This window comes from Physella acuta, unplaced genomic scaffold, assembly GCF_028476545.2.
Source record: "Physella acuta isolate Inbredline_101_S28 unplaced genomic scaffold, ASM2847654v3 ptg000744l, whole genome shotgun sequence".
NCBI lineage: Eukaryota > Metazoa > Mollusca > Gastropoda > Physidae > Physella > Physella acuta.
In genome coordinates, this window is record NW_026732262.1 from 122023 (window position 1) to 137500 (window position 15478).

The following is a 15478-nucleotide window of genomic DNA, read 5'->3' on the forward strand; positions in this document are numbered from 1 at the left end:
TATCATTTGGTCGACAATATAATTTGGTAGACAATATACTATCATTTGGTCGACAATATAATATAATTTGGTCGACAATATAATATCATTTGGTCGACAATATAATATCATTTGGTCGACAATATAATATCATTTGGTCGACAATATAATAACATTTTATCGACTCTTGTTGTTAGAGACATCATACAAGTTCAACAGGAAATAGGGAGACTACTCATGGCATACTACATAGCAGACTCTTTGGCAGACTTTTCATTGCATACAAAACAGTATTCTTCCCAATGCTGATTTCCTATAACAGACTTTCAATAGCAGAGTTCCCATTACACACTACACGGTATACGTCACAAAACAGACTTCCCATAAGACTTCAGACGACAAAACTTTTACAACAGATTTATTATTTATTTTTAGAAAAGACTTCCTATCATAGTCATCGCATGACAGACTTTCTTATAGCAGACTTTCTCTAACAGACTTTTCCCAGCAAAATGAATAATATATTTTGCATGGCAGATTTCAGAGTTTACACCACTGTATACCTTATATTAATTGACAAGTACAATTAGTGTTATATTAACAAAATGACAAAATAGTTTCTGTATATCTGTTACTAGAGTGGTCTTGTCGAAAAGTAGATTCAAATTATAACTTTAAAGTTCATTTTCAAAATCTTGATTTTTACATTTTTAGTTTTAATAAAAATTAATTTTAAAAAATCACAACAAAAGTCTATTATACTTTAGGTACACTAAAGAAACAATACTTAATAATACCAAAACAGTAAGGGATCGTCCATTAAACCTTAATTTATTCCACAATCTTCTTGTCGAACGGTAGCTTCAAATTATAACTTCAAAGTTCATTTTCAAAATCTTGATTTTTACACTTTTAGTTTTAATAAAAATTAATTTAAAATAAACCGGTAGTGATCTCCCCTAAACTTTCTCGAATATTCTTATATAAAACAACAGGGGATGGTAACTGGGGATATAGTTATGATTTTTAATCCATTTTAAATACTTAAACTTTTAAAAATAGAATAGAATCTCATAAAAAAAACATTGCGCACCAAGCAAACGCCGAATAAAAACGCGTATAATAGTGCGCAATATTATTAGTACTTTAAAAATTTACATTAGTTTTTTGAGAAATCGGAAGTAGCGTAAATTACTACTTCCAGTCAACGGAAATTACTCAAAATTTAACAGAAGGTAGAGAATTAGATCTTTTACTTACATGTGAAATTTCATTTATCTATCTGAAATAGTACTCAAGTTATAGGCTTTTAAAAAATTCAAAGTAGGAAAAGTACCACTTCCGGTTATCGGAAATCGCTCAAAAGTTGATACGGATCTACGATTTTGATAAAATACTTATATATGAAATTTCATCAACCTAGCTGTAACGGTACTTAAGTTATCGTGTTTACACACGGACAGACAGACAGACAGACAGACACACACACACACAGACATACGGACAAGATTGCAAAATTATGTTTTTCCGTATCAGTGAGGTGTAAAACGTCGAGATTTGTAAAAATCTCGATTTTTTTTTTTTGCACGATTACAATACTTTCTCTATACTACGTATATACGAGAAAGTAAAAACAACAACTAAAGTCTATTATACTTTAGGTACACTAAAGAAACAATATTCAATATTACCAAAACAGTAAGGGATCGTCCATAAACGCTGATTTTTTTTCCCTTAAATTATAAAATAAGTGCAGCGTCACACTTTTTAAACCCGATTTCGTAGTCACATATCTTTACAGAAGTCCAAAATCACACAACCTTCCTTAACAAGGAGTTAAACGTCATTTAAGGACGACCCCATATATGAATTGATATCAAAACAAAAATTCTATAAATTATTTAACTTAAAATTAAAGTCAAACACAAGACTAAAATTTGCATCCGTTGCCATGGTTACATCTTGGTCGAGAGGACGCTCTCCTCGTTGCTTCCCTTCTGAATGTCCTCCCACGTGCCCATGTTGTCCACCATGTTCTTCAGCTCCGACTCTACGCTGTTGTCGATTGGTTGGATGATCTCAAGGACGTACTGCACGGTCTTGTCGCGTGCCCAGCTGAAGCTGTTGTCAAACACTACAGTATCTAGAGAACAGGGAAATAACACATGTCAACTGATTTTATCTTTAAAGATTGATCATGGGTTAATTCAATTGCATTTAAAGGAAACAAAAAAAATAATTAAAGGAAATAGAACGTTTCAAGATAACGCAGTGGCGTAGCGAGGTCGGGTGTCACCCGTTGCGGCACTTAATGGTGTCACCCCCCCAGGGGCGTAGCGACTCTTCTTGGGGACAAACTTTCAATTTCCGATTTGCACCCCCGCCCCCTCAAACTTTCGATTTGCACCCCCCTCAAATTTGTCTCTATTTTTACTATTTTTTGCCTTGGTGTCACCCCCCCCCCCCTAATTTGTGTCACCCGGTGCGGTCCGCACGCCCCCCCCCCCCCCCTCGCTACGCCTCTGAGATAACGTTAGCAAATATTAAATTTAAACTACAGGGGAATTTCTATTGTATGATACACGTTATGAAATATTAAATTTTAAGATAAAGTTAGGAATCATTTAATTTTAAGACGCACGTTAGAAATAGTCAATTTTAAGATAACTAGGAAATATCCAATTTTAAAATTAACGTTAGGAAATATTAAATTTTAAGATAACGTTAGGAAATATTTAATTTTAAAATACACATTAGCAAATATTCCATTTTAAGATAACGTTATTGTTAGCCAGTGGCGTATCTACTCTTTCCAGAACCATGAACCATGGGAGGACTCTTTAAGACCGAGTTCGCATAGGTTTTATCGACCCTTATATATTATTAATATAGTGTTTTTTTAGACATCTTTCTCCGGTAAAGAGGGAAGGGGAAGGATACTATAAAACCTTCAGGGGGGGGGGGGGGCACATTTAAATTTACGGGGGTGAGTTGGGGGGGATCGGACACTGGTCAAAGTAATTTTTTCTGTATAAATTATATATTTTTTAATTCGCCCCGAGGGCAATCAATGCCCCCCCCCCCTACCCCCCCCCCTCCCACACCACCACCAAAAATAAAAGATTTGTCTGAAAGAAACTCTGCTTAAATATTAATATTAAAAAAAGTTGCGTGGGGCGTATAGCATATGGAAAGCAGTAACGGTTGTGCGGCTGCTGGAAATGTGACATTGTCTTTGTTTTACGAAATCAAATGATCACAGAATCGCTTCAAAATTAGCGAATTAGTAAGGTAAAATACTATACCAATATGGCTGTATATGATCACGTATTTATGTATAGCTAATGACAGCAGTATTTTATCTAAGAGATTTAGTTATGGTTAGGGGTTATGGTTAGGGGTTAGTGTTATGGTTAAGGGGTTATGGTTAGGGAGTTAGTGTTATGGTTAAGGGGTTAGTGTTATGGTAAGGGTTAAAAGTTACATGTGTTATTGTTTTCCAGTTAGTTGTGAAGCTCTGTGTTGTTACAGTAAAAGGCGTGATGTCAGTTTGTGGTAAAACATGACCACATTTACGGAAGCCGCCTTGCTCTAAAACTCTAGAAATATTGATCAACCCCACCCACCCCTCCCCACTCCCAGGCGCCGAGATGTGTAGCTACGCCACTGGCTGTATAACTATGCGGTGTTTGATCAGGATTCGAACCTGGATAAGTGATTCTTCCAGACTTTTTTTCTCCGGGGGGGGGGGGGGTCTAAAATTTCCGGAGGGGGGGGGGGGGGTCGGACACTGTTAAAATTATGTATTTTCTATATAAATTCCATTTCATTCGGGGGGGGGGGGCGGTAGACTCTCTTCGAACAGGCGGACCCCCCTCCCCTCCCCCCTTCCCCCCCCCTCCCCCCCCCCCCCCGAAGAAATGCCTGGAAGAAACTCTGACCTGCCCTCCTCTGGTCAAGTACATCAACCCCACTGTTAGCAATACCATTGGGAAAAACAAGAGTTGAACAGCCCTACCCGAGAACATACTAGAACCGAATATTCCTAGAAGCAACTTTAATATTATCAGCTTACTATCGTCAAGTTTTTATTTGTTTCGCTCATTTCTCCTGGCCAAAAAGCTCGTCGTTAATGTTTTTGTTTTCCCCGTTTCGCCGGCCTGCCCTCGCCAGAAAACATCTCGTCTGCATACGACTCATCAGCGGACATGACGTCAACGAAGTAAGCCAATCGTTTGTCTCGAATTTTGCTGAAGGAGTTGTCGAACAGTACCGTATCTGGTAGCCGATAACAAAAGATATTTTTAGACAGGATTTCGGGGTTCAAGTTGGTTCAGTTAAATATGGCGTCACCAGGCGGGGTGCAGAGGGGTGATACTGATATGTAGGCACCACTGGATAGGTTTTTTTATTTATTTCTAAACCGAAACACCCAAAATGTTTTAAATTATTTAGCGGCTTCCATGAATGAGGTATATTTGGGGTCGTAAAGTGTAATGTGGTTTGTAAACGTCTGTGAATTTAGTAAATGGGACTATGTTTTAAAAAAAAAAAAAACTATCACAGCAAATATTTGCATTTGAATACTACGTAAATAGAAACATTTGTATTGGTTACATTTTTTAGCTCGTCTAAAAACCGAAAACTAACAAAAGTATGAAATACATTAAGTATGGTATGTCTATTATTTTCATTTTTAAACATGTAAAAATTAACAAAATAATGTATACCTTAATGAATAGATTAATTTGTTTTCATTATGCTAACTTATAATGTGACACCATGAGATAAAAATGTGGATGTTGAAAAAGCTCGACATCATTAATGGACGCCGCCTTACATTATTATACACGGAAATAACACGTAAAATCTAAGACCCTAAATTTGATTTTAAAATTATGCAGATAATTGTGATTATTTAAAATATAAATTTCAAAATAATCAAAACATAACGGCATTATAAACAAAGGACGTAGGAATTATCTGTGTGTACAGGCTAAATGACAACAAAAGGTTGTTTCATAGACGTCAATAACAATGTATTCATCTATGAGTGTCAAAGGCTTTCTGTGAGCCCAGTTCAAACTCAAACGTTGCATTAAAAAATTCGCATGTTAATGTTAGTCTGATTAGTTGCACAATGCAGAGAAAAAAAAAACAACACTTAATTTAATTTATTCCAGCAATTAAGCTAAAGCAAAAAAAAAAATCATGATTGATTTAAATGTTATGTTTACAGCAGAGGTTTTTATAAAATAAAAAGTCGAAGACAAAAAAAAGGGCATACATGTTCCGGTGACGTCACAGCTGTAGCTGCCGTCCTCGGGAACCATGTGACTGTTGACCCTCTCAACAGGCACCACCGCCACCTTCTCGTCCCCGTCCTGACGGAACACGCCGAAGCCGATGTCGTAGCCGTCCGTCTTGAACTCCCATCTGACGACAGAGGGCAGAAGTAGATTGTGTGAACTCTCAGCAGACGACAGAGAGCAGAAGTAGATTATGTGAGCTCTCAGCAGACGACAGAAGGCAGAAGTAGATTATGTGAACTCTCAGCAGACGACAGAAGTAGATTATGTTAACTCTCAGCAGACGACATAAGGCAGAAGTAGATTATGTGAACTCTCAGCAGACGACAGAAGGCAGAAGTAGATTATATTAACTCTCAGCAGACGACATAAGGCAGAAGTAGATTATGTGAACTCTCAGCAGACGACAGAAGGCAGAAGTAGATTATATTAACCCTCAGCAGCCGACAGAAGTAGATTATGTTAACTCTAAGCAGACGACAGAAGACAGAAGTAGATTATGTTAACTCTCAGCAGACGACAGAAGTAGATTATATTAACTCTCAGCAGACGACAGAAGGCAGAAGTAGATTATGTTAACTCTCAGCAGACGACAGAAGGCAGAAGTAGATTATATTAACTCTCAGCAGACGACAGAAGGCAGGAACAGATGGTGTGAGCTACTTGCCGATAGACAACAGAAACAGATGGTGTGAGCTAGACGATAGACAGCAGAAACAGATTGTGTGAATTCCCATCTAAAGCATAGAAGGCAGAAACAGATTATGTGAAGTCCCCTCTAAAAATAGAAGTCAAAAACATATTATGTGAATTCCCATCTGAAGATAGAAGGCAGAAACTATAATGTGATCTAGCGACTGACACGAGGGCGGATTGGAGACCGATCTACACTGTTTGATAGCGATCCCCACCTTAAAACACTTCCTGGCTTGGTGACCTCCATATCAACGGTGAACTTCTCTCCCCTGGCCACTGTGACGTTCTCCATCTGCTCGGAGCTCTCCGTCTCCTTGAGGTAAAATTCTTCTGGGACTTGTCCCCCTTGGCATATCTAGTGAAACCAATAAAATAATCAGTGGTATATCTCTACAGGGCAGTGTTTCTTCCAGATTTTTTTCTCCGGGAGGGGGGAGGGACTTGATATTTTCGGGAGGGGGGGTGGACGGACGATATTTTCCGGGGGCGGACACTGGTAAAAGTATATGTTTTCTATATAAATTCCATTTCGTTCGAGGGGGGGGGGGGGGGGCAGTAGACTTTTTTTCGGGGGGGGGGGGGGGGGGGGAGATATGAACAGATGCATGGAAGAAACTCTGTTACTGGGAGAGGGCGAGAGGTGGGGAACACAACACAGTTGAGATCTCATTTGGATGAGGGGGGGGGGGGGGGTTGGCATAGCAACATCAGAAAATAAAACACATACACAAACAATTTTTGTAAAATGTGTACTATAATATAACAATGGCAATATCTAACGTTTACCTGTACAAATATTCCCAAATTACACATACAAAAAAAAATCAGTTCAATCTACACATCCAATTTAGATATTAAAATTAGCATAAAAAATTACGTAATCAGCAAACCTTGGTGAAATAAAGAATACGAGCCGACCCGCGGCGTTTTATACGCCGCTATTTAGTTATTTTATCCTCTACTTTTCAGTAATTCATAATTTGTGAATTCGACAGTCCCAACGCTGCCACTGAAAATATTTGCTTTAAAACACTATCATTAGCTTGTTAAGGAAGATTACCCCCACTCTTTTCCCCAACCCCCTAACCACCCCCCCCCCCCCGAAGGTAAACTCCTCTTAGTTACCGCCCCTAAGTTTAAAATAGTTTCAAACTAAATTATCTGCCCCTAATAGTCGTCACTAACCCGGCTCTACGATTGTAAACATTTAGCGTGAACCACAGCTCACCAGACCATGTAGGGGTGGGGGTGGTAGGGAGCGCGCTTACAGCTTGGTGTTTTCTATAGTCTCTATAGTGCGTTATTTATTTTATTAAAAAACGACAACAGCCCCACAAGAAACAATCTAATTAAACGCCTGTCCTAAATCTTGTTCGAGAGTGACTTACAAGAGTTGCGCATCTTGGGTTACCGTCTGGATCCGTTTTTTTGCCACCCAAAAAGGCCGGTAACTCTTCAGCGTCGATGTATTTGAGTAGAGTTGTTGCATAGTCCGCTGGTGGGAAACGTGTAATTTAATTTTAGACTGCTAAAACGACAATGGCCTAATCATACCATGCCTAAATTGGTCTCCAAACCTTTACTTAAAATGTCTGTTGTAGTCAAAAGAATTGTTTTTCTTTTATTTAAAAAAAATTATATTGCTGAATGACAACCCCTTGGCATAAACGGGAACAGGGCATTTCCCCCCCTGTCAATTACCCCCCGGATATTCCCCCCCCCCCCCGAAATTACCCCCCAGAGTAATTACCCCCCCCCCTGTCAATTACCCCCCGCCCAGTAGGACATTACCCCCCCCCCCCCCGGACAGGGTTAGAGTTAGGGTTAGGGCTAGGTTGAGGGTTAGGTTTAGGGCTAGGGCTAGGGCTAGGGCTAGGGTTAGGGTTAGGGTTAGGGTTAGGGTTAGGGTTAGGGTTAGGGTTAGGGTTAGGGTTAGGGTTAGGGTTAGGGTTAGGGTTAGGGTTAGGGTTAGGGCTAGGGTTAGGGTTAGGGCTAGGTTTAGGGTTAGGGTTAGGGCTAGGGTTAGGGTTAGGATTAGGATTAGGATTAGGGCTAGGGTTAGAGTTAAGGTTATAATTAGGATTAGGATTAGGGCTAGGGCTAGGGTTAGAGCTAGTGTTAGGGTTAGGGTTTCGTCTAGCTTTGGTTTTGGTTTTGTGTGAAGTTTTAGGCTAAGGTGGATGCTTAGGTTTTGGTCTTTTTCTTACGGTTTGGATTAAAGTAGTATATAGGTATACAATTCTATTTAGAGAGGGGGGGGTAGTTCCCCCCGGGGGGGGGGGTAATTGACAGGGGGTAATTGACAGCGGGGTAATTGCTCCGGGGGGGTAAATACGGGGGGGGGGGAATGTCCGGGGGGAAATATCCAGGGGGGTAATGTCCTGTAGCCGGCATAAATCTAGCTCTCAGTCAGATAGTCTTAAATTTAACGGCGTAGTCCACAAAAAACTTTTCACACATGAGGAAGTGGGGGGGATGGCTAAGCAGTGGCGTAGCGAGGTCGGGTGTCACCCGGTGCGGCACTTAATGGTTTCACACCCCCCCCCCCAGAGGCGTAACGACCTTTCCCGGGAACAAACTTTCAAATTTTCGATTTGCACCCCCCCTCAAATTTTCGATTTGCACCCCCCTCAAACTTTCGATTTGCACCCCCCCCCCCTCAAGTTTTTCTCTATATATTTTGCTATTTTTTGCCTTGGTGTCACCCCCCTAAATGGTGTCACCAGGTGCGGTCCGAACCCCCTGCCCCCCCCCCCCCCTCGCTAAGCCCCTGGGGCTAAGTCTGGCTAAGTAGAATCGGATTTCTGTGAAGGCACACATCGTAACTGGATGTGAGGCCCTTAATGGACGACCTCCAAATGACAATGGCTGATTTATTATGATAATTTGTTATTACAATTTGTTATCATAACTCGCTATCAAAATTATTTATCATAATTATTTATCATAATTATTTATCATAATTATTTATCGTAATTTTTTATCATAATTTTGTTGTCATAATTCGTTATAATAATTTGTTATCCTAATTTGTTATCACAATTTGTTATCATAATTTGTTATCATAACACTCACACCCCAGGACGTGTATTTTGTCTTTTGTGTCTTGGCTGATCAGAGGACGGCATATTTTATACAGCAGCGGGAAAATCCGAGGGGCTAAAAATAGAATAAAAAAAACTTTAATAGTTTTTTTTTTATATAGAAAACAAATTCTATTTTTGTGTGTGTTTTTTTTTATTTTACTCACACGCTACATTTATAATCAAACACGATCAAAATATTTAAAACTAAAAATTACGAACGGCTATGTAGAGTGAGGAATAAAAATGCCTGTACATGAATTTCACAACGTTTATGATAGTTACAATATGTTATGGTTTGATAGACAGCCGTATGTAAGGTGGTTGCTTGCTAGTAGAGGAAGAAAAACGTTACCGTTAATGACGAACATTCGCTTGAGCATCTCAGGGTAGTTGTCTTCTAGTACTCTTACTAGGTGCAGGTACATTTGTAAGCCTGGGGTTAAATAGGTGTAAAAATTAACAGGGACATTGGTAGGCCTGTAGGTTAAATATAACAGGTGAGAAAATTTACAGGTACACAGTGGAGTGGCGAGGTCGGTTGTCACCCGATGCGAGGCACCTAATGCTGTCACCCCCCCCCCCCCGTAAGAAAAAAATATATATGTGTGTGTGTGTATTCTTCTGGATGTATTTATGTTTTTGCTCCCCCCTTCCCATACATGGATTAACACATAAGTTATTACGATTCTCAACCAAACCGTTTTCCTCAGGTATATTTTGCAACGTTGAGTTGAGGTAACTCCCATCCCCTCCCGTCACCCCCACCCACCCTTTAAACTGTGCTCAGATAATACTAATGATTTTTATCTATGTTCGGTTATAAATACAGCTGGATGTAGAATGTTTTAATTTAATTCACTCTAATTAATCATTTAATTAAGTGAAATTATCATTTTCTGTATATATATTGCAATTTTTTGCCTTGGTGTCATCCCCCTAAATGGTGTCACCCGGTGTGGTGCGCACCCCACTCCCCTTCCCCCATCGCGACGTCCTTGGGTACATTTGTAGGCCAGAGGTTAAATATAACAGGTGAAAAAAATTAACAGGTTGACCAGGAGTTGAATAATACAGTCGAGGTTACGTGAATTCAATAAAGCTAAGGGGGGGGGGGGGGGGAAATCAAATGAACATGGTTATAAGGCCAAGTAAATCAGCATTTTGTGTCCGGATGATAAAATTAAAGTTAATCAGCTACATCGATATGTTTATTGTTGGTCTTGAGCTCAACAAGGTTTTAAAACTTTAAATCTCACGAATTTGTTTTGAGACAGCTATCACATTTCGAGCTCAGAGTTTCTTCCAGGAGCCCCCCTCCAGAAGAAAGTCTTCTGCCCCCCCCCCCCTGAACAAAATGGAATTTTATACAGAAAATATATACTTTTATCAGTGCCCGCCCCCCAGGAAAATTTACTCCGCCCCCCTCCCTCCTCCGAAAATATCAAGTGCCTCCCCGGAAAAAAACGTCTGGAAGAAACACTGTTCGAGCTGTTGAAACAGTTAAGCTTAAGAGATGTTGCGATGTAGTTAAGGGGCGGAGGAATCGTTATGTACAAGCTGAACAAAGCGGCATGTTGTAAGTAAAAAACTAAGTGTTTCAACGTACCAGGTCGCCACAACATTTTACTCGACACGCCGTCCATGTCAAAGATGACGACAAGCCCGTCCACACGTCTGTTCAACTAAACATCATTTCAAAAATTTAATCATTTCTTTAAAAAGTAGCAATATTTTCTTATATTAAAGGAATAATTTATATTCTTTCACTTATTTAAACCTACTTTACCATCCACTTATTGTTTTGATCGTCGTAGACCTACTTTATAGAAATCGCAATATATATATATATATATATATATATATATATATATATATATATATATATATATATATATATATATATATATATATGTATGTGTGTGTGTGTGTACTTTATAGAAATCGATATATATGTGTATATATATATATATATATATATATATATATATATATATATATATATATATATATATATATATATATATATATATATATATATATAGGCCTATATATAATTTAAATTTGTAAGATCCTGCATGTAACAAATTGTATTCCTTAATTTGCGTCGTATGTTAATGATGTACATAATAAATACACATTTATAGACACTTTAAATTATCAATGAGTTTAAATAAACAGCCTACTATACTTCCGTCAACGCAATACTTTAAAAAAACTATACTTAAAGACCGCTCTCGTTTATAAAAAAAATCATACTTTGAGTGACATCTCCTGCCAATCTTTCAAATGACCTTCACATTGCTTCAGTTTGACCTTCTCCATGTCGACCTTCCTGGCTGAATACATTAACCCCTTCATGTCCAGCTGACCAAACAGCTCCACACGGATTGGGGAGCCATCTTTATCATGGCCGCACTGTCCGCCCGTCATGTACTTCTTGAGTACCTGCAATATATATATATATATATATATATATATATATATATATATATATATATATATATATATATATATATATATATATATATATTTATATATATGAAAATGTATTAAAGTTTAAGGAAAAAGTGCAAACACCATTAATCTGAATTTTCTAATATATGTACTGTGGGAAATAGAAACAGTGGTTAGGATATTCCTTATGTACAGGAGGAAAGTGAGGTAAGTAGACCAGGAGAACTCTGGGGGTGGGGGAGGGGAGATAGAAAGTGAAGCAAAATCTGCGGATTCACATGGGAACAACTGAAGAGAGCGGCGCATTATTGAGCGGGTTGGAAAAGTGGAGTTGTAGTACTTAGTTCCAAAGTGACCTGAAAGGATTAAGTCAAGTGAAATTCAAGTTTTATGTTGAGTATAGCTTGACGTTTATTTGCTAGACAATTTGAAGCTAATATAAAGCTGTGGTCTCGGATCGTGTCATGTGGTCTTTGTTTTTAAAGGACGCTATTTTATTCGCAACATAATCATTTACATCAAGGTACATAACTCCAAAACCGTCTCCCGCAACCACACATAGCTTTATCTGCATCATACCTCATATGTCTAACCATGCTAAAACATGTGATGGCCTTACCTCTGGTGGATCATACTCCGTCAACAGCGTGTCCACCTTCATCTTATCTCTGTACGCCATGCTCTGTTATAAAAAAAAAAAAAATTTGGACTAGCAAGAAAAGGTCGTACTGTGTCGGTCTGGACAAATCATGTTTAGGTCAGGGTTTCTTTCATGCATCTCTCAAAGAGGGTGGGCAGTTCCCCCCTCCAGGAAGAGTCGCCTCAAAGAATTACTACCTCCCCCCTTCCGGACAAAATACAACAGTTGTATTTAAACCATCCTTTAGAAATGATTTTAAAAACCGGTGCCTGAGATTTAAAAAAAAAAACCCAGCCATCTCAATAACTGCTAGTAATTTATCTCCATAACACCGAACAATTATAAATAAACCCATGTCTCAAGATTTAAACTATATGTTGTATATGAAAGACTAAAAAAGAAACTACATACTGTTCTAAACATAGCTTCAGCTTTTGCGATGTCATAGTTTCTGGCTGAAAAAAAAAATGAAAATATACAGGCCCATGTGATGGTGTATGAAGAATATAAATATTGACAAATATAATAAGTTGATGTATCGTAAATGGTTTTTTTTTAAATTATGTAACTTGTTAGTTTAATGATTTAGCCTTTTCTAAGAGGAGATACTGGGTTAAACTTATTTTGCTGAAAGTAGGTTAAGTTCTGTCTTAATGAGCTCACTCAGCCTGTATGAGTACCTGACATTAGGTTAAAAAAGAAATGACGAATAGGCATGATCATTTTCTGAAAGACAACTACAATACCCTTGAAAAAAAATTAACTTTACTTTTATATGTCAAATGACAAATATGGGAGCTTAAAAGTGGTAGCTTTCAATAACACTGACAACTGTTAATACATTTTAGGTTAAGTGAATAACCTTTACGATATTTTGTTTTATAAATGAATTTTGGAAACTTAAATTAAAATATCACGCTTTATTTAAACAACCCAACTGGGATTAAGTTTTGAAGTAGACAATCTGCAGATGTCGCTTTACTGGACAAATTGCCAATCAATACAATCAATACAATTAGAAAAGTATGGGGCGAAATCTAGGCCAGTGCTCGTTGCCTCAAGGCACTAGGCTAAGAAGTCACAGCTCCTATTCGTAGTGTTAGTGTTGTTTTCTTTATTCTATTTTTAAAATAGTATTATTAGGTTATAATATGCTGAAATTTCTTTTTATAAAAAGTAGTTCCTTTTTCGGACATGATGGTTCGAGGAGGGGGAGGCTGAAGTAGAGTTCACCTGTTTCAGTGACCAATATTATGACTGGATGGTGTAGTCAGCACTATGGCCGGCCGCCTTGACTTTCCCTGAATTGAGCAGGGTATCCATCAGAGCTGGGTGGACTCAGGGACGGTCTACTGACTTTAACCTGGATTCGAACTCGAGACTATCAGGTTACCAGTCAAAGGTTAGCGGTCGTGGTAAGCTAGGCCACTCCGTCCTCATACTTTCTATAAGGACATGTATTTTATTGTGCTAATGCCTGCAGCATCTACTCATCTATATATAGAATTCTCTTCTGGGAGACGCATCCTTGCAGTCCCCTCTCTTTCTCTCTATCACTATCACTACCACCCCCACCCCCACGCCACCCTGACATGGTATGGTGAGTGGTGGTCACGCTTATGTTTACAAATCGTAGAGCCGGGTTTAGTGACGGCTATTAGGGGCAGATAATTTAGTTTGAAACGATTTTAAACTTATTACAGGTGGTAACTAAGAGGAGGCTGCTTTCACGGGGGGGGGGGGGGGGGGGTAAGGGGAAAAGGGGGGGGGGGGGTTAGTGTTTTAAAGCAAATATGTTCAGTGGCAGCATTGGTACTGTCGAATTCACAAATTATAAATTACTGAAAAGTATAAAATAAAACAACTAAATAGCGGCGTATGATACGCCGCGGGTCGGCTCGTACTAAAGATTTTCTTCATGTTGTATCGCGCCTTAGTGTCGAATGTTTACCTTTGAGCCATTTTTTGAGGCTGTAATCATCCTGTGTGGTTATTAGGTCAGAAATTTTTTCCTTGAACTGTTTTAAGGCCTCTTCTTCTTTTGCGGTTGACTCACTGTCTGCTGTGACCAAAGAGTACTATAAAAAAAAACAGAGAGAAATTAAGGCTCTGTAAAACACACACATCGAAAACAGAGGACGCTAATTGTTAGTTATCTAAGCTATCGGATAAGCGTTTAATATAGTTCTCAAATGATCGATGGAGAGTGCCTATTTTACTCTCTCTACCTCTTATTTATGGATACAGACCTACCTATATATATATATATATATATATATATATATATATATATATATATATATATATATATATATATATATATATATATATATATATCTTTAACATGCCGTGTTAAAGAGAGAATGTTAGAAATGATTAAAAAAGTATTTAAGTTTTATTGCCGAATTCAATAACCAACAAACATAGTAAACAGCTAAATAAACACAAAATAGGTAAACAACATATAAACATAAGACAAACAGCTTAATAAACACAACACTCACCGGCTCCATGGTGTGTTAATGTCACTTCAGTTTGTTTGAAAAACTTAACGAGAAATTGTATTGAACTTAATCATCAAACGTCTTTTATCCAATGTCAAGAAATTGTGTTTTACTTTAACTACTATCAATAGAATTTAAACAGAAAACTTGTTCAACAAGGCTTTAAGAGAATTGCTCATTTAGACACGTGCTTAACTTGTGTTTGTTACTATTCGCTGACCTAAAATTTTATTATTTACAAATTTTCCATTTTTAAAACCATGTAATATTTTACTTGACTGACTTTATTTAAAAAAAAAACTAAATTCTTTTAGAAAGAGAAGTTATATTCACTATTTGACTTTTTTTTTCTGAAGAAAAGAAAAATCAACAGCAGTTCTGCGCATGAAAAAACTTAATGAAGGATGCTCAAAAAGCAATAACTGAATCCTGAATCTTCAAACATCTTGATTTCTTGTTTATACCTCGGTGTAATACATTTTTCAAAAGTTAACTCGTAAATGTTTTAAAATGTTAAATTTGTAAACTTTTTCTAAAATTTTCATATTAAAATTTAAAAACTTCTACAATAAAATGTTATTATTTACAAATGTATTTCACCACAAACAGTATAAATAATTAAAACAGCTTATTCGAAAATTTATTTTTACTTGGTTCTTCAAGAAAATACAAAAACCAAATTCACCGTAGACATTGCCATACAGCAATGGACATTTGTAGACAAGAGTTTGAGGCTACATTCAAAGAGCCAATGGGAAACAGCCTTGTTCGCGAGTTCGATCACGCGTAAGTATCGTCATAATCAGGCAG

At 37.8% G+C, this 15478-nt stretch overlaps 1 protein-coding gene across 2 annotated transcripts; it reads right to left on the reverse strand.

The window, feature by feature from the left end:
• Window positions 1-1232: 1232 nt before the first annotated feature.
• Window positions 1233-15446, reverse strand: LOC131950192 (retinal-binding protein-like). 2 transcript variants are annotated; one of them, XR_009388298.1, is made up of 14 exons: window positions 15319-15446; window positions 14669-14786; window positions 14116-14242; window positions 12576-12619; window positions 12144-12206; window positions 11327-11515; window positions 10677-10752; window positions 9423-9503; window positions 9060-9143; window positions 7373-7479; window positions 6200-6339; window positions 5267-5415; window positions 4055-4257; window positions 2005-2122 (listed from the first exon to the last, which is right to left on the reverse strand). XR_009388298.1 is itself a non-coding variant. In XM_059312251.1 (13 exons), the coding sequence occupies exons 2-13, from the start codon at window positions 14675-14677 to the stop codon at window positions 1935-1937; spliced, it is 1257 nt and encodes a 418-aa protein (XP_059168234.1). In that variant the 5' UTR covers window positions 14678-14786; window positions 15319-15418; the 3' UTR covers window positions 1233-1934. The 2 variants fall into 2 exon arrangements, 1 of the variants encoding a protein (XP_059168234.1); XM_059312251.1 differs by lacking the exon at window positions 4055-4257 and having other exon boundaries at window positions 1233-2122; window positions 15319-15418.
• Between the last annotated feature and the right edge of the window lie 32 nt (window positions 15447-15478).